The 24,266-nt window shown below is 45.1% G+C and overlaps 1 protein-coding gene across 3 annotated transcripts in view; it reads right to left on the bottom strand.

The window, feature by feature from the left end:
- Nucleotides 1-24,052, bottom strand: part of ALKBH8 (alkB homolog 8, tRNA methyltransferase) — a 164,017-nt gene extending 139,965 nt beyond the window's left edge. For 2 of the 3 annotated variants that reach the window (XM_063951577.1, XM_063951575.1), the window contains exon 1: nucleotides 23,961-24,052. In XM_063951577.1, coding sequence (XP_063807647.1) covers nucleotides 23,961-23,978 — 18 coding nt within the window. In that variant the 5' untranslated portion in view covers nucleotides 23,979-24,052. The remainder of the gene's footprint in view (nucleotides 1-23,960) is intronic. The other variant, XM_063951576.1, reaches the window with a different exon arrangement.
- Between the last annotated feature and the right edge of the window lie 214 nt (nucleotides 24,053-24,266).

Consider the following 24,266-nt stretch of genomic DNA (forward strand, 5'->3'; position numbering starts at 1 on the left):
AAGTCCTTCTTGGCCAATCCGGAGCCATGAGTATAGTTCTTACTCCTCTACGTCTTATAATTCTCAGCACCTTAGGTATGAGAAGCAGAGGAGGGAACACATACACCGACTGGTACACCCACGGTGTTACCAGAACGTCCACAGCTATTGCCTGAGGGTCTCTTGACCTGGCGCAATACCTGTCCCGTTTTTTGTTCAGACGGGACGCCATCATGTCCACCTTTGGTATTTCCCAACGGTTTACAATCATGTGGAAAAAACTTCCCGATGAAGTTTCCACTCTCCCGGGTGGAGGTCGTGCCTGCTGAGGAAGTCTGCTTCCCAGTTTCCATTCCCGGGATGAAACACTGCTGACAGTGCTATCACATGATTTTCCGCCCAGCGAAAAGTCCTTGCAGTTTTTGCCATTGCCCTCCTGCTTCTTGTGTCGCCCTGTCTGTTTACGTGGGCGACTGCCGTGATGTTTTTCCCACTGGATCAATACCGGCTGACCTTGAAGCAGAGGTCTTGCTAAGCTTAGAGCATTATAAATTTACCCTTAGCTCCAGTATATTTATGTGGAGAAAAGTCTCCAGACTTGATCACACTCCCTGGAAATTTTTTCCTTGTGTGACTGCTCCCCAGCCTCTCGGGCTGGGCTCCGTGGTCACCAGCATCCAATCCTGAATGCCGAATCTGCGGCCCTCTAGAAGATGAGCACTCTATAACCACCACAGGAGAGACACCCTTGTCCTTGGATATAGGGTTATCCGCTGATGCATCTGAAGATGCGATCCGGACCATTTGTCCAGCAGATCCCACTGAAAAGTTCTTGCGTGAAATCTGCCGAATGGAATTGCTTCGTAGGAAGCCACCATTTTCTACCAGGACCCTTGTGCAATGATGCACTGTTTTTAGGAGGTTCCTGACTAGCTCGGATAACTCCCTGGCTTTCTCTTTCGGGAGAAACACCTTTTTCTGGACTGTGTCCAGAATCATCCCTAGGCACAGCAGACGTGTCGTCGGGATCAGCTGCGATTTTGGAATATTTAGAATCCACCCGTGCTGTTGTAGCAGTATCCGAGATAGTGCTACTCCTACCTCCAACTGTTCCCTGGACTATGCCCTTATCAGGAGATCGTCCAAGTAAGGGATAATTAAGACGCCTTTTCTTCGAAGAAGAATCATCATTTCGGCCATTACCTTAGTAAAGACCCGGGGTGCCGTGGACAATCCAAACGGCAGCGTCTGAAACTGATAGTGACAGTTCTGCACCACGAACCTGAGGTACCCTTAGTGAGAAGGGCAAATTTGGGACATAGAGGTAAGCATCCCTGATGTCCCGGGACACTATATAGTCCCCTTCTTCCTGTTCGTTATCACTGCTCTGAGTGACTCCATCTTGATTTGAACCTTTGTAAGTGTTCAAAAAATTTTTAGATTTAGAATAAGTCTCACCTAGCCTTCTGGCTTCAGTACCACAATATAGTGTGGAATAATACCCCTTTTCTTGTAGTAGGAGGGGTAATTTAATTATCACCTGCTGGGAATACAGCTTGTGAATTTTTTCCCATACTGCCTCCTTGTCGGAGGGAGACCTTGGTAAAGCAGACTTCAGGAGCCTGCGAAGGGGAAACGTCTCGACATTCCAATCTGTACCCCTGGGATACTACTTGTAGGATCCAGGGGTCCTGTACGGTCTCAGCGCCATGCTGAGAACTTGTCAGAAGCGGTGGAACGCTTCTGTTCCTGGGAATGGGCTGCCTGCTGCAGTCTTCTTCCCTTTCCTCTATCCCTGGGCAGATATGATCTTATAGGGACGAAAGGACTGAGGCTGAAAAGACGGTGTCTTTTTCTGCAGAGATGTGACTTAGGGTAAAAACGGTGGATTTTCCAGCAGTTGCCGTGGCCACCAGGTCCGATGGACCGACCCCAAATAACTCCTCTTCCTTTATACGGCAATACACCTTTGTGCCGTTTGGAATCTGCATCACCTGACCACTGTCGTGTCCATAACATCTTCTGGCAGTTATGGACATCGCATTTACTCTTGATGCCAGAGTGCAAATATCCCTCTGTGCATCTCGCATATATAGAAATGCATCCTTTAAATGCTCTATAGTCAATAAAATACTGTCCCTGTCAAGGGTATCAATATTTTTAGTCAGGGAATCCGACCAAGCCACCCCAGCTCTGCACATCCAGGCTGAGGCGATCGCTGGTCGCAGTATAACACCAGTATGTGTGTATATACTTTTTATGATATTTTCCAGCCTCCTGTCAGCTGGTCCTTGAGGACGGCCCTATCTATAGACGGTACCGCCACTTGTTTTGATAAGCGTGTGAGCGCCTTATCCACCCTAAGGGGTGTTTCCCAACTCGCCCTAACTTCTGGCGGGAAAGGGTATACCGCCCATAATTTTCTATCGGGGGGAACCCACGCATCATCACACACTTTATTTAATTTATCTGATTCAGGAAAAACTATGGTAGTTTTTTCACATCCCACATAATACCCTCTTTTGTGGTACTTGTAGTATCAGAAATATGTAACACCTCCTTCATTGCCTTTAACGTGTGGCCCTAATAAGGAATACGTTTGTTTATTCACCGTCGACACTGGATTCAGTGTCCCTGTCTGTGTCTGTGTCGACCGACTAAAGTAAACGGGCGTTTTAAAAACCCCTGACGGTGTTTTTGAGACGTCTGGACCGGTACTAATTGTTTGTCGGCCGTCTCATGTCGTCAACCGACCTTGCAGCGTGTTGACATTATCACGTAATTCCCTAAATTAGCCATCCATTCCGGTGTCGACTCCCTAGAGAGTGACATCACCATTACAGGCAATTGCTCCGCCTCCTCACCAACATCGTCCTCCTACATGTCGACACACACGTACCGACACACAGCACACACACAGGGAATGCTCTGATAGAGGACAGGACCCACTAGCCCTTTGGAGAGACAGAGGGAGAGTTTGCCAGCACACACCAAAACGCTATAATTATATAGGGACAACCTTATATAAGTGTTTTCCCTTATAGCATCTTTTTTATATATTTCTAACGCCAAATTAGTGCCCCCCCTCTCTGTTTTAACCCTGTTTCTGTAGTGCAGTGCAGGGGAGAGCCTGGGAGCCTTCCCTCCAGCCTTTCTGTGAGGGAAAATGGCGCTGTGTGCTGAGGAGATAGGCCCCGCCCCTTTTTCGGCGGCCTCGTCTCCCGCTCTTAACGGATTCTGGCAGGGGTTAAATATCTCCATATAGCCTCCGGAGGCTATATGTGAGGTATTTTTAGCCAAAATAGGTTTTCATTTGCCTCCCAGGGCGCCCCCCTCCAGCGCCCTGCACCCTCAGTGACTGCCGTGTGAAGTGTGCTGAGAGGAAAATGGCGCACAGCTGCAGTGCTGTGCGCTACCTTTAGAAGACTGAGGAGTCTTCTGCCGCCGATTCTGGACCTCTTCTTATTTCAGCATCTGCAAGGGGGCCGGCGGCAAGGCTCCGGTGACCATCCAGGCTGTACCTGTGATCGTCCCTCTGGAGCTGATGTCCAGTAGCCAAGAAGCCAATCCATCCTGCACGCAGGTGAGTTCACTTCTTCTCCCCTAAGTCCCTCGTTGCAGTGATCCTGTTGCCAGCAGGACTCACTGTAAAATAAAAAACCTAAGCTAAACTTTTCTAAGCAGCTCTTTAGGAGAGCCACCTAGATTGCACCCTTCTCGGCCGGGCACAAAAATCTAACTGGCTTGGAGGAGGGTCATAGGGGGAGGAGCCAGTGCACACCACCTGATCGGAAAGCTTTACTTTTGTGCCCTGTCTCCTGCGGAGCCGCTATTCCCCATGGTCCTTTCAGGAACCCCAGCATCCACTAGGACGATAGAGAAATGGATTTTAGTGTATTTTCCTGCTTGCAATCGCAGGATCTTTTAGGGCTGCCGTGTCAGGAGACGGAAGCGCCACCTTTTTGGATAGACGCGATAAAGCTTTGTCTACCGTGGGGGTTGACTCCCACTTTTCCCTGTCCCCAAATGGAAACGGATATGCCACTGGAATTCTTTTGGGTACCTGTATCTTCTTGTAAGGATTTTCCCAAGCCTTTTCAAAAAGCGCATTCAGTTCATGAGAGGGAGGAAACGTTACCTCAGGTTTCTTTCCTTTATACATACAGATCCTAGTATCAGGAACAGCCGGGTCCTCTGATATATGCAACACTTCTTTTATTGCCACAATCATGTACTGAATGCTCTTAGCCAGTTTTGGATTTAATCTGGCATCACTATAGTCGACACTGGAATCAGAGTCCGTGTCGGTATCTGTATCTGCTATCTGTGTAAATGCATGAATTTCCTCCATGTCTGGTTCTTAGACTAAGATTTATCAAATCTCTTAGTCAACTGAGTCACATTTGCATTCAAAACACTCAACATATTTACCCAATCACCTGCCGGCGGTGCCGACACAGTCACTCTCTCAGTATTTTCTGTCCCCACTCCAGCCTCCTCCTGGGAAGAGCACTCAGCCTCAGACATGTCGACACACACGTACCGACACACACAACCACACTGGGGCTATATGAGACAGACCCACAACAAAGCCTGTTAGAGAGACACAGAGGGAGTTCTGCCAGCTCACAACCCAGCACCTATCCCGGTACTACTGAAGCGAGTAAAAAGACTGCCCAGACCTGTTAGCGCTTTATATATATCAATTAGCACGAAATCACTTGTGCCCCCCCCCCCCCCCCCCCCGTGTTGCACCCTGTTACCTGCACAGCAGTGTGGAGGTCAGGGCCAGCGTCTCTGCAGCTTCTGTGAAGAGAAAATGGCGCTGGTCAGAGCTGTGTGGGCTAAGCCCCGCTCACTACATGGAGCGCTTCAGTCCCGCTTAAATTCATCTTTATACTGGCGGGGTTCCCTTAACTAGTGCCTAGGCACTGTATTTTCTTATTCCACTGCTGTTTGAGGTTTTCAAACTGCCCAGGGCGCCCCCCCTGCGCCCTTCAGTGCCGTGTTATGTGTGGGAGCATAGCGCGCAGTGCGGCCGCTGCTCGGTACCTCAAAGACATCTTCTGCCGTCACTGAAGTCTTCTGATCTTCTCATACTCACCTGGCTTCTGTCTTCTGGCTCTGTGAGGGGGGGTGACGGCGCAGCTACGGGAACAAGCAGCTAGGCGGACCAAGTGATCGAACCCTCTGGAGCTAATGATGTCCAGTAGCCTAAGAAGCAGAGCCTTTGAACTCAGAGAAGTAGGTCCGCTTCTCTACCCTCAGTCCCACGATGCAGGGAGCCTGTTGCCAGCAGGTCTCTCTGAAAATAATAAACCTATTTTTCCGAGAAACTCAGGAGAGCTCCTCAGTGTGTGACCAGTCTCTCTGGGCACAGAATCTAACTGGAGTCTGGAGGAGGGGCATAGAGGGAGGAGCCAGTTCACACCCATTCAAAGTCTTATAGTGTGCCCATGTCTCCTGCGGATCCAGTCTATACCCCATGGTTCGTGAAGCATCCCCAGCATCCTCTGGGACGTATGAGAAACAACTTTAACCACCTTCAGACGCTTGAATTTATCAAGCTTCTTTGACACAGTAGTGGGATCTGCTTCATCATCAATCTTAAGAACCTTTTTGATAGCTTCCACTAAGTCAGGGACAGCAACCTGAGTCAGTCTGATCAGTATAAGCCCCATCCTTATCCGAAGTATCCGAAACATGAGTGGATTGGGAGGAGGAAACCACATGCTTGAAGTGCCCCTTGGCCCCAGAGGGCTGGGGTGTAGGCTTCTGTTTAACCAAAGATTTATTCAAAATCTGTATCTCGGCAGACAGAGGGTCCGCCCAAGGCGGATTTGTTACAGGGACAATTTGTGGCTGTAATGGCCACAGGAGCTAAAGGTGGAATGGGAGAGGTATGGGATCCAGCACCCACGTCCCCAGCAGCAGTTTCCCCCCCTGACAAATCTGTGGGATCAGCACTGCCTGAGACAGGAGCGTCCACGGAATTCCCGCCCTGTGTGGCAGACATTATGAGGAATGTAGCCGTGGGGCACACAGTACAATATAGCCAGAAAATAAGAATACCGTATAGCGATCCCCTGGTAATAACAGCAGGACTCAAACAGAGAATTAAGTCAGTATGGGGTGACTGAAATACACAGAAAAATACACTGAGCTATATAGACTGTGTAGCACTATATATATATATATATATATATATATATATATATATATATATATATATAATAAATTAATTTTAATGTGCAAAAAGCAGCCAAGGAAAGATGGAAAAATATCCAAAAGGTATCAAATTACAGGTTAGACATTCTTATAACATGTCAAAAAAAATTGATTTTATTTCCATCATTTACACTTTCAAAAGAACAGAAAACAAAAAATGGCGTCTGCAAAAGTTTGGGCACCCTGCAGAGTTAATACCTTCTACTGCCCCCTTTGGACAGCTGAGACCTGGCAGTGTCATGGACTGTTCTCAATCATCGTCTGGAAAGACCAGGTGATGTCAATCTCAAAGGTTTTAAAAGCCCAGACTCATCTGACCTTGCTCCAACAATCAGCACCATGGGTTCCTCTAAGTAGTTGTGTAGAACACTGAAACTGAGAATAGTTGACGCTCACAAAGCAGGAGAAGGCTATGAGAAGATAGCAAAGCGTTATCAGATGCCCATATCCTCTGTTCAGAATATAATTAGGAAATGACAGTCATCTGTAACAGTGGAAGTTAAAGCAAGATCTGGAAGACCAAGAAAAATATCAGACAGAACAGCTTGCAGGATTGTGAGAAAAGCAAGTCAAAATCCACGTTTGACTGCACGATCCCTCCAGGAAGATCTGGCAGACACTGGAGTTGTGGTACACTATTCCACTATAAAGAGATACTTGTACAAATATGATCTTCATGGGAGAGTCATCAGAAGAAAACCTCTTCTACGTCCTCACCACAAAAATCAGCATTTGAAGTTTGCAAATGAACATATAGAATAGCCTGATGCATTTTGGAATAAAGTTCTGTGGACCTATGAGGTTAAAATAGAACTTTTTGGCTGCAATGCAAAGGTACGTTTGGAGAAGGAAGGGCACAGAATTTCATGAAAAGAACCTCTGTCCAACTGTTAAGCATGGGGGTGGATCAATCATGCTTTGGGGTTGTATTGCAGCCAGTGGCACAGGGAACATTTCACCAGTAGAAAGAAAAATGGATTCAATAAGATTCCAGCAAATTTTGGATGCTAACTTGATGCCATCTGTGAAAAAGCTGAAGTTAAAGAGAGGCTGGCTTTTACAAATGGATAATGATCCTAAACACACCTCAAAATCCACGGTGGATTACATCAAGAGGCGTAAACTGAAGGTTTTGCCATTGCCTTCACAATCTCCTGACCTCAACATAATTGAAAATCTATGGATAGACCTTAAAAGAGCAGTGCGTCACAGACAGCCCAGGAATCTCAGAGAACTAGAAGACTTTTGTAAAGAAGAATGGGCGAAGATACCTCAAACAAGAATTGAAAGACTCTTGGCTGGTTACAAAAAGCGTTTACAAGCTGTGATACTTGCCAAAGGGGGCAGTACAAGGTATTAACTCTGCAGGGTTCCCAAACTTTTGCAGACGCCATTTTTTGTTTTCTGTTTTTTTGAAAGTGTAAATGATGGAAATAAAATCAAACTTTTTTTGGCATGTTATAAGAATGTCTAATTTTTCCATCTTTCCTTGGCTTCTTTTTGCACATTAAAATTCATTTTTGCCTGGGGTGCCCAAACTTTCAAACTCCACTGTGTGTGTGTGTGTGTATGTATATATATATATATATATATATGTAAATAATGTGGATCCTGATGCACTTATCCTCTCAGGGTACAGAATATAGTGATAGCAAGGGTGTGATACACTAAATGAAAACCCACAGCAGATATAGGCACACTCAGTCACAAACACAATGCAGATATAAAGTGCACCACGATAATACTGCACTGGACAGGCAAATTACATATGACAATAGATATATATAGATAATAAGAATTTACTTACCGATAATTCTATTTCTCGGAGTCCGTAGTGGATGCTGGGGTTCCTGAAAGGACCATGGGGAATAGCGGCTCCGCAGGAGACAGGGCACAAAAAGTAAAGCTTTTAACCATGTGGTGTGTACTGGCTCCTCCCCCTATGACCCTCCTCCAAGCCTCAGTTAGGTACTGTGCCCGGACGAGCGTACACAATAAGGAAGGATCTTGAATCCCGGGTAAGACTCATACCAGCCACACCAATCACGCCGTACAACTTGTGATCTAAAAACCCAGTTAACAGTATGATAACAGAGGAGCCTCTGAAAGATGGCTTCCTACAACAATAACCCGATGAAGGCAACAATAACTATGTACAATTATTGCAGATAATCCGCACTTGGGATGGGCGCCCAGCATCCACTACGGACTCCGAGAAATAGAATTATCGGTAAGTAAATTCTTATTTTCTCTATCGTCCTAGTGGATGCTGGGGTTCCTGAAAGGACCATGGGGATTATACCAAAGCTCCCAAACGGGCGGGAGAGTGCGGATGACTCTGCAACACCGAATGAGAGAACTCCAGGTCCTCTTTTGCCAGGGTATCAAATTTGTAGAATTTTACAAACGTGTTCTCCCCCGACCACGTAGCTGCTCGGCAGAGTTGTAATGCCGAGACCCCTCGGGCAGCCGCCCAAGATGAGCCCACCTTCCTTGTGGAATGGGCCTTAACAGATTTAGGCTGTGGCAGGCCTGCCACAGAATGTGCAAGTTGAATTGTGCTACAAATCCAACGAGCAATCGACTGCTTAGAAGCAGGAGCACCCAGCTTGTTGGGTGCATACAGTATAAACAGCGAGTCAGATTTTCTGACTCCAGCCGTCCTTGAAATGTATATTTTTAAAGCTCTAACAACGTCCAACAACTTGGAGTCCTCCAAGTCGCTTGTAGCCGCAGGCACTACAATAGGCTGGTTCAGGTGAAACGCTGATACCACCTTAGGGAGAAAATGCGGACGCGTCCGCAGTTCTGCCCTATCCGAATGGAAAATTAGATATGGGCTTTTGTAAGATAAAGCCGCCAGTTCTGACACTCTCCTGGCTGAAGCCAGGGCTAGTAGCATGGACACTTTCCATGTGAGATATTTCAAATCCACCTTTTTTAGTGGTTCAAACCAATGGGATTTGAGGAAATCTAAAACTACGTTTAGATCCCACGGTGCCACCGGAGGCACTACAGGGGGCTGTATACGCAGTACACCCTTCACAAAAGTCTGGACCTCAGGAACTGAGGCCAATTCTTTTTGGAAGAATATTGACAGGGCCGAAATTTGAACCTTAATAGATCCCAACTTGAGACCCATAGACAATCCTGATTGCAGGAAATGCAGGAATCGACCCAGTTGAAATTCCTCCGTCGGAGCACTCCGATCCTCGCACCACGCAACATATTTTCGCCAAATGCGGTGATAATGTTTCGCGGTTACTTCCTTCCTTGCTTTAATCAAAGTAGGAATGACTTCTTCCGGAATGCCTTTTCCCTTTAGGATCCGGCGTTCAACCGCCATGCCATCAAACGCAGCCGCGGTAAGTCTTGAAACAGACAGGGACCTTGCTGAAGCAGGTCCCTTCTCAGAGGTAGAGGCCACGGATCGTCCGTGATCATCTCTTGAAGTTCCGGGTACCAAGTCCTTCTTGGCCAATCCGGAGCCACTAGTATCGTTCTTACTCCTCTTTTCCTTATAATTCTCAATACCTTTGGTATGAGAGGCAGAGGAGGAAACACATACACCGACTGGTACACCCAAGGCGTTACCAGCGCGTCCACAGCTATTGCCTGCGGGTCTCTTGACCTGGCGCAATACCTGTCCAGTTTTTTGTTGAGGCGAGACGCCATCATGTCCACCATTGGTCTTTCCCAACGGGTTACAAGCATGTGGAAAACTTCTGGATGAAGTCCCCACTCTCCCGGGTGAAGGTCGTGTCTGCTGAGGAAGTCTGCTTCCCAGTTGTCCACTCCCGGGATGAACACTGCTGACAGTGCCATCACATGATTCTCCGCCCAGCGAAGAATCCTCGCAGCTTCTGCCATTGCACTCCTGCTTCTTGTACCGCCCTGTCTGTTTACATGGGCGACTGCCGTGATGTTGTCCGACTGGATCAACACCGGTTTTCCTAGAAGCAGAGGTTCTGCCTGACTTAGAGCATTGTAGATTGCTCTTAGTTCCATAATGTTTATGTGAAGAGACATCTCCAGGCTCGACCACACGCCCTGGAAGTTCCTTCCTTGTGTGACTGCTCCCCAGCCTCTCAGGCTGGCGTCCGTGGTCACCAGGATCCAATCCTGTATGCCGAATCTGCGGCCCTCCAATAGATGAGCGCTCTGCAACCACCACAGAAGAGATACCCTTGTCCTTGGAGACAGGGTTATCCGCCGGTGCATCTGAAGATGCGACCCTGACCATTTGTCGAGCAGATCCCTCTGGAAAATTCTTGCGTGGAATCTGCCGAATGGAATTGCTTCGTAAGAAGCCACCATTTTTCCCAGGACTCTTGTGCATTGATGTACAGACACCTTTCCTGGCTTTAGGAGGTTCCTGACAAGTTCGGATAACTCCTTGGCTTTTTCCTCCGGGAGAAATACCTTTTTCTGAACCGTGTCCAGAATCATCCCTAGGAACAGCAGACGTGTTGTCGGAATTAACTGGGATTTTGGAATATTCAAAATCCACCCGTGCTGTTTTAGCACTTCTTGAGACAGTGCTACTCCCATCTCTAGCTGTTCTCTTGACCTTGCCCTTATTAGGAGATCGTCCAAGTATGGGATAATTAACACGCCTTTTCTTCGAAGAAGAATCATCATCTCGGCCATTACTTTGGTAAAGACCCGAGGTGCCGTGGACAATCCAAACGGCAGCGTCTGAAACTGATAGTGACAGTTTTGTACGACGAACCCGAGGTACCCCTGGTGTGAGGGGTAAATTGGGACGTGGAGATACGCATCCTTGATGTCCAAGGATACCATAAAGTCCCCTTCTTCCAGGTTCGCTATCACCGCTCTGAGTGACTCCATCTTGAACTTGAACTTTTTTATGTACAGGTTCAGGGATTTCAGATTTAGAATAGGTCTTACCGAGCCGTCCGGCTTCGGTACCACAAATAGAGTGGAATAATACCCCTTTCCCTGTTGTAAAAGGGGTACTTTTACTATCACCTGCTGAGAGTACAGCTTGTGAATGGCTTCCAAGACCGTCACCCTGTCGGAGGGGGACGTTGGTAAAGCAGACTTCAGAAAACGGCGAGGTGGAGACGTCTCTAGTTCTAACCTGTACCCCTGAGATATTATCTGCAGGATCCAGGGATCTACCTGCGAGTGAGCCCACTGCGCGCTGAAATTCTTGAGACGACCCCCCACCGCCCCCGAGTCCGCTTTGAGAAGCCCCAGCGTCATGCTGAGGCTTTTGTAGAAGCGGGGGAGGGCTTCTGTTCCTGGGAAGGAGCTGCCTGTTGCTGTCTCTTCCCCTTTCCTCTGCCTCGTGGCAGATATGAATAACCCTTTGCTCTCTTGTTTTTAAAGGAACGAAAGAGCTGCGGTTGAAAAGTCGGTGTCTTTTTCTGTTGGGGAGTGACTTGATGGCCGAAATGGACATAGCACTTACCCGTGATGCCAGCGTGCAGATATCCCTCTGTGCATCACGCATATAAAGAAATGCATCCTTTATTTGCTCCAAAGACAGTAAAACATTGTCCCTATCCAGGGTATCAATATTTTCAATCAGGGACTCTGACCAAGCTACTCCAGCACTGCACATCCAGGCTGTCGCTATAGCTGGTCGTAGTATAACACCTGTATGTGTGTATATACTTTTTTGGATATTTTCCATCCTCCTATCTGCTGGATCTTTAAGTGCGGCCGTCTCAGGAGAGGGTAACGCCACTTGTTTTGATAAGCGTGTGAGCGCCTTGTCCACCCTAGGAGGTGTTTCCCAGCGCGCCCTAACCTCTGGCGGGAAAGGGTATAAAGCCAATAACTTCTTTGAAATTAGCATTTTTTTTATCGGGGGCAACCCACGCTTCATCACACACCTCATTTAATTCTTCTGATTCAGGAAAAACTATAGGTAGTTTTTTCACACCCCACATAATACCCTGTTTAGTGGTACCTGTAGTATCAGCTATATGTAACGCCTCCTTCATTGCCAAAATCATATAACGTGTGGCCCTACTGGAAAATACGGTTGATTCGTCACCGTCACCACTGGAATCAGTGCCTGTGTCTGGGTCTGTGTCGACCGACTGAGGCAAAGGGCGTTTTACAGCCCCTGACGGTGTTTGAGGCGCCTGGACAGGCCCTAATTGATTGTCCGGCCGTCTCATGTCGTCAAACGACTGCTTTAGCGTGTTGACACTATCCCGTAATTCCATAAATAAAGGCATCCATTCTGGTGTCGACCCCCTAGGAGGTGACATCCCCATATTTGGCAATTGCTCCGCCTCCACACCAATATCGTCCTCATACATGTCGACACACACGTACCGACACACAGCAGACACACAGGGAATGCTCTAAACGAAGACAGGACCCCACTAGCCCTTTGGGGAGACAGAGGGAGAGTCTGCCAGCACACACCAAAAGCGCTATATATGACAGGGATAGCCTTATAATAAGTGCTCCCTATATAGCTGCTTTAAATATATATAATGCCACAATTTTGCCCCCCCTCTCTTGTTTTACCCTGTTTCTGTAGTGCAGTGCAGGGGAGAGACTGGGAGCCTTCCTGACCAGCGGAGCTGTGAGAGGAAAATGGCGCCGTGTGCTGAGGAGATAGGCCCCGCCCCTTTTTCGGCGGGCTCGTCTCCCGCTCTTCAATGGATTCAGGCAGGGGTTAAATATCTCCATATAGCCCCCGGAGGCTATATGTGAGGTATTTTATGCCTAAAAAAGGTTTCTCATTGCTGCCCAGGGCGCCCCCCCCCCCAGCGCCCTGCACCCTCAGTGACTGCCGTGTGAAGTGTGCTGAGAGCAATGGCGCACAGCTGCAGTGCTGTGCGCTACCTTAAGAAGACTGAGGAGTCTTCTGCCGCCGATTCTGGACCATCTTCTGTCTTCAGCATCTGCAAGGGGGCCGGCGGCGCGGCTCCGGTGACCCATCCAGGCTGTACCTGTGATCGTCCCTCTGGAGCTTGATGTCCAGTAGCCAAGAAGCCAATCCATCCTGCACGCAGGTGAGTTGACTCCTTCTCCCCTAAGTCCCTCGCTGCAGTGATCCTGTAGCCAGCAGGAATCACTGTAAAATAAAAAACCTAGCTAAACTTTTTCTAAGCAGCTCTTTAGGAGAGCCACCTAGATTGCACCCTTCTCGGCCGGGCACAAAAACCTAACAGAGGCTTGGAGGAGGGTCATAGGGGGAGGAGCCAGTACACACCACATGGTTAAAAGCTTTACTTTTTGTGCCCTGTCTCCTGCGGAGCCGCTATTCCCCATGGTCCTTTCAGGAACCCCAGCATCCACTAGGACGATAGAGAAATATATATATATATGCAGAGAGATATAACAATGCACAGTAATACTGGATGTATATCACAGAATAATTGTGCCACCTATTTTGTTATAATTACACTTGTTCTTAACTAACGCCGTCTAAACGAAATGTAAACTCAAGTGACTGTAAAAGCACGGCGCTGTGACAGGCGGCTTTACAGAGGAGACATCAGCCGAGCAATCCTGTTGAGAGCAGCCCTTGCTATAGAAATGGCGCCAGATCTCTGCAGGGAGTGAGGGAGAAAGTGAAAGCAGCTCCAGGGCGGGAACACCTGCGGAAGATGGTGCCCGGAGCTGGGGGGAGGGGCTACAGGTCAGCGCCTTATTTCCTCACGCTGGACTTCACCACAAGTACTTATGGAGCCTATTTCAAATGGTTTTTCAAGAAAAACCGACCTGCGCTCCAGCTGCCACTGACAATCACTAAACCTCTTCCCTCTTGTATGGAAGGGTGTGCATGTGTGTTCTTATCGCCTAAATAGGTTTCTACCTAATGTTCCTGCCTAAATCGTTGTGGAAAGAACTGATTTGACTGAGTCAGAGAGCGGGACTATATGGGGAAGCCCCGATGCATCCTGGGAGGCCAGAAAGCTCATGACCGTGTTGGTGCCATTTCCGCTGTCGCTCAACCATATCCCAATATTATCCTGTGGATAATCCTGTGGACCCAGCCAGAGAAATTAACTACATAGAGGGGAACCTGTGCATTCAGTCTTCTTAGAGTAGTGTCACACTTCTGGAATTTCTGCATTTTCATGTAATATTTGTGCAGAACATTACATAATTTTTCCCCAATATCATAGGCAACGTGATTTCATCAGTATCACTTGTTCTAAAAAAAAGTTGCGCTTTCAATTAACTATTTCAACGGATGATGATTTTTTTTCCCCTCCTATCAACCAGCGACAGTTTCACTCCAGAAATTAAAGTCTTTTAAATATCATTCTATTCTTATGTGTACACACTTGAACGATAGATAGGCCGGCCAACAGACCGTCCCACCATTAGGTAAGGGTTATGCACATATGATATGTTCTCACACACTTATCAATGGGCAGTACGATATGTCTGGCCAGAAGAAGCAGTTATGAGGTCACTGTGGCTGGCTCCTATGGCCAGCATATGGGTCTGTCATGTGTACAACTAGCAGATGTGAAGGGTATGGGTCATTAGGTCGACCACGTGAAGGGTATGGGTCATTAGGTTGACCACTATTGGTCGACAGTGACTAGGTGGACACATGAAATAGGTAGACACGGTCATTAGGTCGACATGAACAAGGTCGACATTTCAAAAGGTCAACATGTTTTTTCTCTCTCTTTGGTGTCGTTTTCTTCGCAAAGTGACCCCAATTAGTGCACTGGGCCCCCTCGCTTGGCTCAACATGCTTCGGGCAAGGTGCCTCGCTCCTCTACTGATGCACTCGGCACAGGTTACTATTCCCAATCGTAGTCCACGTGGATCGTAAAGTATGAAAAAGTAAAAAAAACAAAAAATTTTGTGAAAAACGTATGTCGACCTAGTGACCATATAGCTATTTAGCTCAAATTTATTATATATATAAAATAACACACATATATACTAATTAATACAAATAAATATAAATATAAACTCATATACACATATAAATAAAAAATCAATAAATAAAAATCAATAAAAATGCCCCCTGCTGCAGCGGATACCTGGACGTTATTCTTATGTCCAGATTTGTAGTTGGTACAATTTTATTAATAGTTAAAGAGTCCTGAACGGTGTACCGTCTAATATAGGAACACTTTGTTGCCTGTTGTTTTTAACAGCTGTAGACGTTTTGTACTTGTTAATAGGTCTCCTTATATATCTAATAGCACCAGCTTCCCACTCCGTTAATTAATGTAGCTGAACGGCCAAGAATTTCAAGTGCTTATACTCCGGTATCTGTGTCAAATAGACCTTTTCATTCATTCCCACTGTGCTGATGGGCCATGATTGCAAATGTCCACTTTATACTCACAGCCAGGAGTATATCCTTTAGGTATCCGTGGACGGCCCCCGGAATGAATGAAAAGGTCTATTTGACACAGATACCGGAGTATAAGCACTTGAAATTCTTGGCCGTTCAGCTACATTAATTAACGGAGTGGGAAGCTGGTGCTATTAGATATATAAGGAGACCTATTAACAAGTACAAAACGTCTACAGCTGTTAAAAACAACAGGCAACAAAGTGTTCCTATATTAGACGGTACACCGTTCAGGACTCTTTAACTATTAATAAAATTGTACCAACTACAAATCTGGACATAAGAATAACGTCCAGGTATCCGCTGCAGCAGGGGGCATTTTTATTGATTTTTATTTATTGATTTTTTATTTATATGTGTATATGAGTTTATATTTATATTTATTTGTATTAATTAGTATATATGTGTGTTATTTTATATATATAATAAATTTGAGCTAAATAGCTATATGCGCTCTCTGATAATTAATTGTTATCTTCTGTAATACGTTTTTATGTGGATAGGTCAGTACTGTCCGGTTGAGAGCAGCATAAGTTCAATCCATATGACCCATATTGTATAAATTAGGTGGTTTTGACGCGCTGGAATTATTTGTTTCTTGTTTTTGTGGTTTTTACTGGTGTGTTTCCAGCAGCGGTTGTAAAATATTGTGCATTTAGAAATGTCTAATTTTAAAAGTGTGACAGATAGACTATTAAGGAGACAGAGGTTGATGGCAGATAATACTATTCAAAATGAAGTTGTGAACACGGATACACCAGAAATGGGCAAGTTATTTTTCGAACTAGAAACTTTATTAAAAACAGAAACTCGCCACTGGTGGGATCAGGTGACACTTACAAAATATCTAGATACAAAAGTGATTCCACGGGGTCTACGTATTCACAAGTCATGTTCATTTAAAGATGACCCTGACTTGACGAAACAATGGAATGATATACTGGATTCCTGTTCATTTTCTCTTATTAGACTTTTAATTAAGTATAGGGAAGAAAAAGTACATAAACTTTCCAGAGAAATTGAAAAGATACAGGAACAGCTTAAACCTTTTGAGACCAATAAGGATTTTGTTGAACGTGATGGGTTGCTAAATATAGAGATTACAGATTTTGAACGATCACTTATTGCTTTCAAAAGGAAAAAACTAGAAAGAGACAATAGAGATTACAACTCGGACCAAGTGAGAACATATAATAGGAAATTTAGGGATGGTGGTTATGAGAGAGAAGGTTATCAAATTAGAAGGAAGGATTATGATGCAAATTTGATTAACAACAAGCATTTCAATACAAATAAAAATAAAAATAGGAGAACGAGTACTTCATCTACATACGATCGATATGAAGTAAAAACAGCCAGTTATGGGGGGGCATTAGGGCATGAGGTTAAACAACAGGAAAGAGGAAAAGGATATAACAAGGAAGGGAATTTTATTCAGGATAGGAGGAGAGGGTCTTTTGAAAGTAGAGGAGCCAGACCCAAAGAACCTTATAGGATGGAGGGTGAATATAGGGTTGAACAGAAATCTAGAAAGGATTTTTTAGGAGTAGGAAGGGGTCATTTAGAAGTACAGAACAGATTTCAACCATTGCACCCAAATACCCCCAAAAGGTCGAGACCAGAAGAACAAGAGGATGTAGAGGAGGAATTAAGACACAACACCAAAAGCGGAAGGCTAGGGTGAGAAATAAGGGAATTTTTAATCTATCATCCAGAGTACTGAGCGAACATGAAAAAGCTGTAATTTCCAAAGGTCTCAAGTTTGCACCATCGGTTAAACCCGATATTTTTGAGCTCTTTGTGGCTCTTAATAGGTACACTAGGGATTTGTGTCGCAAGAGATACTTTATTAATAAATCTTTAAAACAACATGATATTGAAGGTATACCAATCATATTGAACGATGAGGACAATAAAGGATTGGAAATTCTGAACTCATTATTAATGGAGAATGACTACGTTGAACAAAATAGCGAGAGAAGTATGAAAAAGGTTTATGATATCACAGATAGTTTGTACGAGGAGGTTGGGGCTAATAAAGCATTTAAAAAGAAGTCAGAATTCTATCCTGTTCAACATAAAAGTTCTTACATTGAGACCTTTTATACATCAACACTGAATGATTTTCGCTCATTATGTAATAAGAGAAAAGCAGTTGGAAAGGGTGATAATTTGAATATTAATGAAAGACGAGCACTCAAAGCACTAAAAGATGATCATACCATCATCATCAAAAGTGCTGACAAAGGGGGAGGGGTGGTGTTACAAGACAAGGTAGTGTATTATGAAGAAGCATTGAGACAATTGGGTAATGAAAAATTCTACTCTAGACTCCCCTCTAACCCCACAGCCATATATGTTCAGGCATTTAAATCTTTTCTACAACAAGCCCTAACCGAGGGAGCAATTTCTAAGGATGAATATTCCTTTCTTTTTATTCCTTATCCGGTCATTCCCACTTATTATCATCTCCCCAAAATTCATAAGTCTTTGGTAGCACCCCCGGGGCGTCCTATTATATCTGGTGTAGGGTCCCTCACGTCTAATTTGTCGGCATTCGTGGATTCCTTTTTACAACCCCACGTCGTCGAGTTGCAGTCATACATTAGGGACACCAATCACTTTCTGCATCTAGTGAGTGGTATCGAGTGGCGGGAGAGTTATGTACTCCTGACATGTGATGTCGAGTCACTTTACACCAATATCCCCCATCAAGGAGGGATAGAAGCCTGTCGCCACTTTCTGGAAACTATCAATGGACTGTCTCCTGGGCGACGTGGGTTTGTATTGGAATCCATGAATTTTATTTTATCTCACAATTATTTTTTGTTTAATTCACAGTTTTATCTTCAAGTGCACGGTACCGCCATGGGCACGAGGTTCGCGCCGAGCTTTGCCAACTTGTATATGGGGCTCTTTGAGGAGGAATATATTTGGGGGGGCCCCTTCGGCGCGAATCTGGTGCTCTATGGTCGGTACATTGATGATCTGTTTATTATTTGGGATGGGGTTTCTAGTGTGTCTTCCTTTCTTTCATATCTTAATTCTAACACATTTGGGCTTAAATTCAGTCACTCTTGTCACCCTACCCACATTAACTTTTTGGATATTGCTCTCTCGGTTAGGGATAATAAGTTGGTCACCCAAACCTATAGAAAGGAGGTGGATTGCAGCAGCTTTTTAAATTATGGCAGTTGCCACCACCGCAAATGGAAGGACAATATACCCATGGGACAATATCTTAGGATGAAGCGTAACTGTACCGATGAATGTACATTTTATGAACAGTCCGATCTCCTTACATGTGCGTTTTTAGACCAGGGATATCCGAAGAAATTACTGGCGGATTCCCTTGAGAGGGCGTCCATCAGAGAAAGGAGTTCTCTCCTTCTTACGACTAAAAATTCAGTAGTACAGAAAACGAGTCCGGACAATAATCAGATTATGCCTTTTATAACAAAATATAATATATGTGCTGAGGATGTTAGGAAAATTATAAAGAAAAATTTTGGACTCTTGAAATTAGATAAGGTTCTTAATCCATGTTTGGGGGATTCAGCTAGGGTGGTGTTTCAGAAGGCTAAGAACCTAAAGAATCACTTGTCTCCAAGTTTCTTTCAAGATAACACACAATCAGTGGTCAAGAAAACCTGGTTAAATCAAAGTGTAGGCTGTTTTAGATGTGGTAAGATCAACTGTATCACTTGTAAATTTATAATACATAGAAGTATCTCATTTAAATCAGCAACACTAGGATTGGAATTTGCAATTGAGAATTTTATTAATTGTCAGCAGACATATGTCGTCTATTTAATAAGCTGCATATGTGGAAAACAATATGTGGGGAGGACAGTTAGGAGTCTTAATACAAGGTTCTTAGAACATAGACGGAATGTCCTCAAGAAGAATCCTCACCACAGTGTGTCAAGACATGTAACCTATCAACATGATGGCAATGTAGAGTCACTGAAGGTGCAAGGTATTGAGTCTGTGGCCCCCACCTCCAGGGGAGGCGACAGGTTCAATAAATTGTGCACAAGGGAGGCATTTTGGATTTTCAACTTGGGCACTTTGGTGCCCGAAGGTTTGAATGAGAATATGGAGATTAATAATATTAGATGATATTCAAGTGCCCATAGGACCTTTTTCTTGTTTTTTCCACCTCTCCATCACTATCCTTTCCCTCCTTTTCTGTTTTTTCCTGTTTTTTATGTATTTATATATACACGATAAACAGTGATAATAATAATATTTTCATGGATTATGGAATTTCCAATCTTGTCGAGTTGTTGGTTCCCATTTGTACTTTGAAAAGTATAGTATATTTGGAACTACAGTTTGCAATAAAACCCTTTGAAGAGTTTGCAGGATGCATTTAATGTATTTTCTATTATTACACAGAATCAGAATTATGCACTCATCATAAAGTATGGGAGCACGTAACTAATAAATATATACACATAAATAATAATGAAGGAGACAACTAAAAATATTAATACAAAATATAAATAATGAAAAATATATAAAAAACATAATGTTTAAAATCAATATTATATGTGGGGATGGGTTGGAGTTGAACTCGGGACCCTGTGAATGCTAATGCGGGACATTAAACCACTGGGCTAAAGTGGATGTCATATAAGTAGAATGGAATTTTTGTAGATTTGATACTGATATATGTAGATAGTGCATGTATGCCATCACCTCTGTTCTCTGATCATTTAGATAGAAATATTTTATTGTTTATACAATAAAAGTAATTTTTAGGTTATGAATATATTGCTATATACTTAATCCACCTTTTGTTATTGTATGATTAGATTAGGATAATTTATGGGTCATTATGAGATTGAATTTTAATTTTGCACATGTGAGAGTAATTCAGGTGTGACAATCAAAGAATTGGATCATGATTGGTCCCCTGATACTTAAATAGTAGGTTGGACAGCCCCATGTTATCCTCTGACGAAACCGCACTTTTACATTGGCGGAGAAACGCGTAAGGACCGGGGCTTACTTCAGATCAGTGTCCCTCCTGTTATCAGCGGCTTACGAGCAAGCAATATCCCTTGGTGCCGTTTCCGTCTGCATGCTGGTCGACTGTGGTGACTCTCCGGTACACCTCGCCAAAGGTGTTTCCCTGCAACTGTGACTGAGATCTGCAACGGGGGCCGTCCACGGATACCTAAAGGATATACTCCTGGCTGTGAGTATAAAGTGGACATTTGCAATCATGGCCCATCAGCACAGTGGGAATGAATGAAAAGGTCTATTTGACACAGATACCGGAGTATAAGCACTTGAAATTCTTGGCCGTTCAGCTACATTAATTAACGGAGTGGGAAGCTGGTGCTATTAGATATATAAGGAGACCTATTAACAAGTACAAAACGTCTACAGCTGTTAAAAACAACAGGCAACAAAGTGTTCCTATATTAGACGGTACACCGTTCAGGACTCTTTAACTATTAATAAAATTGTACCAACTACAAATCTGGACATAAGAATAACGTCCAGGTATCCGCTGCAGCAGGGGGCATTTTTATTGATTTTTATTTATTGATTTTTTATTTATATGTGTATATGAGTTTATATTTATATTTATTTGTATTAATTAGTATATATGTGTGTTATTTTATATATATAATAAATTTGAGCTAAATAGCTATATGCGCTCTCTGATAATTAATTGTTATCTTCTGTAATACGTTTTTATGTGGATAGGTCAGTACTGTCCGGTTGAGAGCAGCATAAGTTCAATCCATATGACCCATATTGTATAAATTAGGTGGTTTTGACGCGCTGGAATTATTTGTTTCTTGACCTAGTGACCATGTCGACCAATAGTGGTCGACCTAATGACTGTCGACCTAAGTGTGGTCAACCTAATGACCGTATCGTAGTGTTCACTCTAGGCTGTTTTAGCAGGGCGCCGCGCCCTGCCCGTTTTTTAACAGGCAAAACCCGCCCTGCCCTTTTGCGGGGCCCTGCTAAAACAGCCGCCCGCTCCCTGCCCTCCCGGCGTGTATAGATGCCGTGCGCATGCGCGCGGCATCCATTTACGCATTGGGAGAGGGCTGGGGGAAGCCCAGCACCGACGGAGGTGCTGGGCACGCCCCCAACAGTGACGTCGCCGGCCACAGACGCTCTCTATAGTAGCGTCTGTGGGCCGCACCGCCCCCTAAAATGACGGAGGCGTGACCACGCCCCCTAATTTGCGTGGTCACACCCCCATTCCGGGCGCGCGTGCGGCTTCGCCGCGCGCACACATGTGCCCCCACTGAGTCCGGCGCCCTGCCCCAGTTCACTCCTAGAGTGAACACTAGTATCCCGATGTGAACAATATATCAACTTTGCAGTGCAGCACGCCTGATGTAATCAGGGACATGCGGTGAGGTAAATGGCTCAGGAGGCACTGGCTAGTACCAGAGCCAGATTTACACACAATGGGCAGCCATGCGTGCGGGATGCGGGCCGAACTCTGATTTTTTTTAAAGGGGCAATCACAAGACAAAAAAAACATGCCTCGTGATTACCCCTTTAAAAAAAAAATGTACAAGGGTACATGTGGGCATTATACACAGATACAGCAGTATATCATACCTCCCAACTGTCCAGATTTTCGCGGGACAGTCCCGTTTTTTGGGGACTGTCCCGCTGTCCCACCCGCTGGCCGCAGTGACCTGCAGTAGGGGGGGGGGGGGGGGGGGCAGTTGGGAGGCTCATGCGCACGGCGTCTATTCACTGGAGTCAGAGGGGGCATGCCAGCGGCTCAGAGCGCTGGGCATGCCCCCTCAGTGATGAAAATGGGGGCGTGGCTCACGATCGCGGGTCCTCCCGCGAAGCCACATCCCCTTTTCTTAGGACACACCCCTTTTCGGGAACGTGCGTGTCCCTCTTTGAACATATAAAAAGTTGGGAGGTATGGTACATACTGCTGGAAATTTGGTGAGTTTTGATCAGAGATGTGCGGTAAGCAGGGGAGGCAGACATTTTTACTCCAGAGTTTTGACTATAAAAATCATTAGAGTAATACAAAGAGGATATTTCTAATATATTCTTTGTATTTTTCACTTACTTTATATAGTCAAAACACTGGTGTATACTGGAGTATGACAGGAAAGACTCTGCCTCATCTGCATCACCTGACCGTACGTCACTGAATTCAATAGATCTGTAACAGCTGCACTGAACAATATATTGTTCTTCTGCTGTACAGTAAGGATGATATCAAGTGCGTACCCAGCGTTACCATTGGGCTCAGTACACATGTGGCTGACGACGCCACAGACTGATTTTATTAAGCATACACACTTGCTAATTAGCCATACAATATGTCTAGCTTTAACCAAACATCACAACTGGGTGGGCAATTAATTTTGCTCAACCAGTTGTAATATCAGTAGGGATGGCTGACAGATGCTGGCCGGGCAGCGGGCCAATCAAAAACAGGGGTGGGGCTTAGCAGATATAAGAGCAAATGTATCAAATCTTTTAGTAGGTCTGATACATTTTCCCCGATCTATAGTAACAATAGGGGGGGGGGGGGACTCAATTCTACCGTTAAGCCCAGTAATGCCAATTATGATTGTATCGACGGGATGTAGTTGATTTGCCGGCGATCGGGATACTGACAACGGAATCCCGACTGCTGACAGCCGGCTTGCAGGGGCTATTCGCACTCTTGGGTGTCCTCGACTGTGTCCCGCTGTGTGGCGAGCGCAGCAAGCCCACACGGGGGCTCTGTTGCGCTCGATCCCACCGGCATTGTGGCCTATTCTCCAACATTTTACACATAAAAATTAGTACAAATGATAAAAGGGGTGTGGCCAAGGGTAGAGGCGTGACCACGCCCCTTTTCCTATACTTTCAATGGAAGTTTGGAGAGACAATAAAAAAAAGTGACTGTACCTTCCAAAAAAGTACAGTTGGAGGGTATGTTGCGGCGGCCGGGAACCCAGGGTCGGTATGCTTATCTCTGGGATCCCAACCGTCGGCATAACAGCCCCAACCCGTGCCGACACCTGAAGTTTTCCCTCACACCTCTTTAGAGTGCCAAGGAAAACTTGCAATTGAGTAACTACTAGTCACAGCATGCCCTGCTACACACTCAGTCAGTGACACTGCAGCAGCTCTGAATCCTGCGCCAACTATAGATCACACAACAATGTGACTCTCCAGCTGCTGGGGAACTACTGGTCACAGCATGACCTGCCAGCCACTCAGTCAGTGACACTGCAGCAGCTCTTCCTGCACCTACTATAGATCAGACTACACAGGCACTCACAGTACCGCCATTAATGTAAATAAGATAGCGTCCACACATGAATACCATTGGCATGTCTGCCTGCACACACATAACACTAGCAGCATGCTGCTTTGTGCCCCCATATGCCCATTGCTGTCAGTATGCACCATGCCTGCACATTACCTTGCTGCAAGAAGCCATGGACAGGAAATGAGTCTAAAAACTACAATTCCCAGCATGCATCAGAACACTGACTGCTACTACGTCCTCCCACCCGAGCTGTATTAGGTTGCTGAGGCTGAGGGAATATCTCACAGATAACGCGATGAAACGTCTTGTGTTTCTGCATTTGCACAATGCTATTTTATTTTATTTTTTCCACTTGCATTCACTTGTGCAGATTTATCTCTGTGCATGATAAACATAAGTGATATAGCACAGCACACTGCATACCCTCCAACATGACCCGCCCCACTAGGTACAAAATGC

Source organism: Pseudophryne corroboree, chromosome 2 (genome assembly GCF_028390025.1).
Source record: "Pseudophryne corroboree isolate aPseCor3 chromosome 2, aPseCor3.hap2, whole genome shotgun sequence".
Taxonomy (NCBI): Eukaryota; Metazoa; Chordata; class Amphibia; order Anura; family Myobatrachidae; genus Pseudophryne; species Pseudophryne corroboree.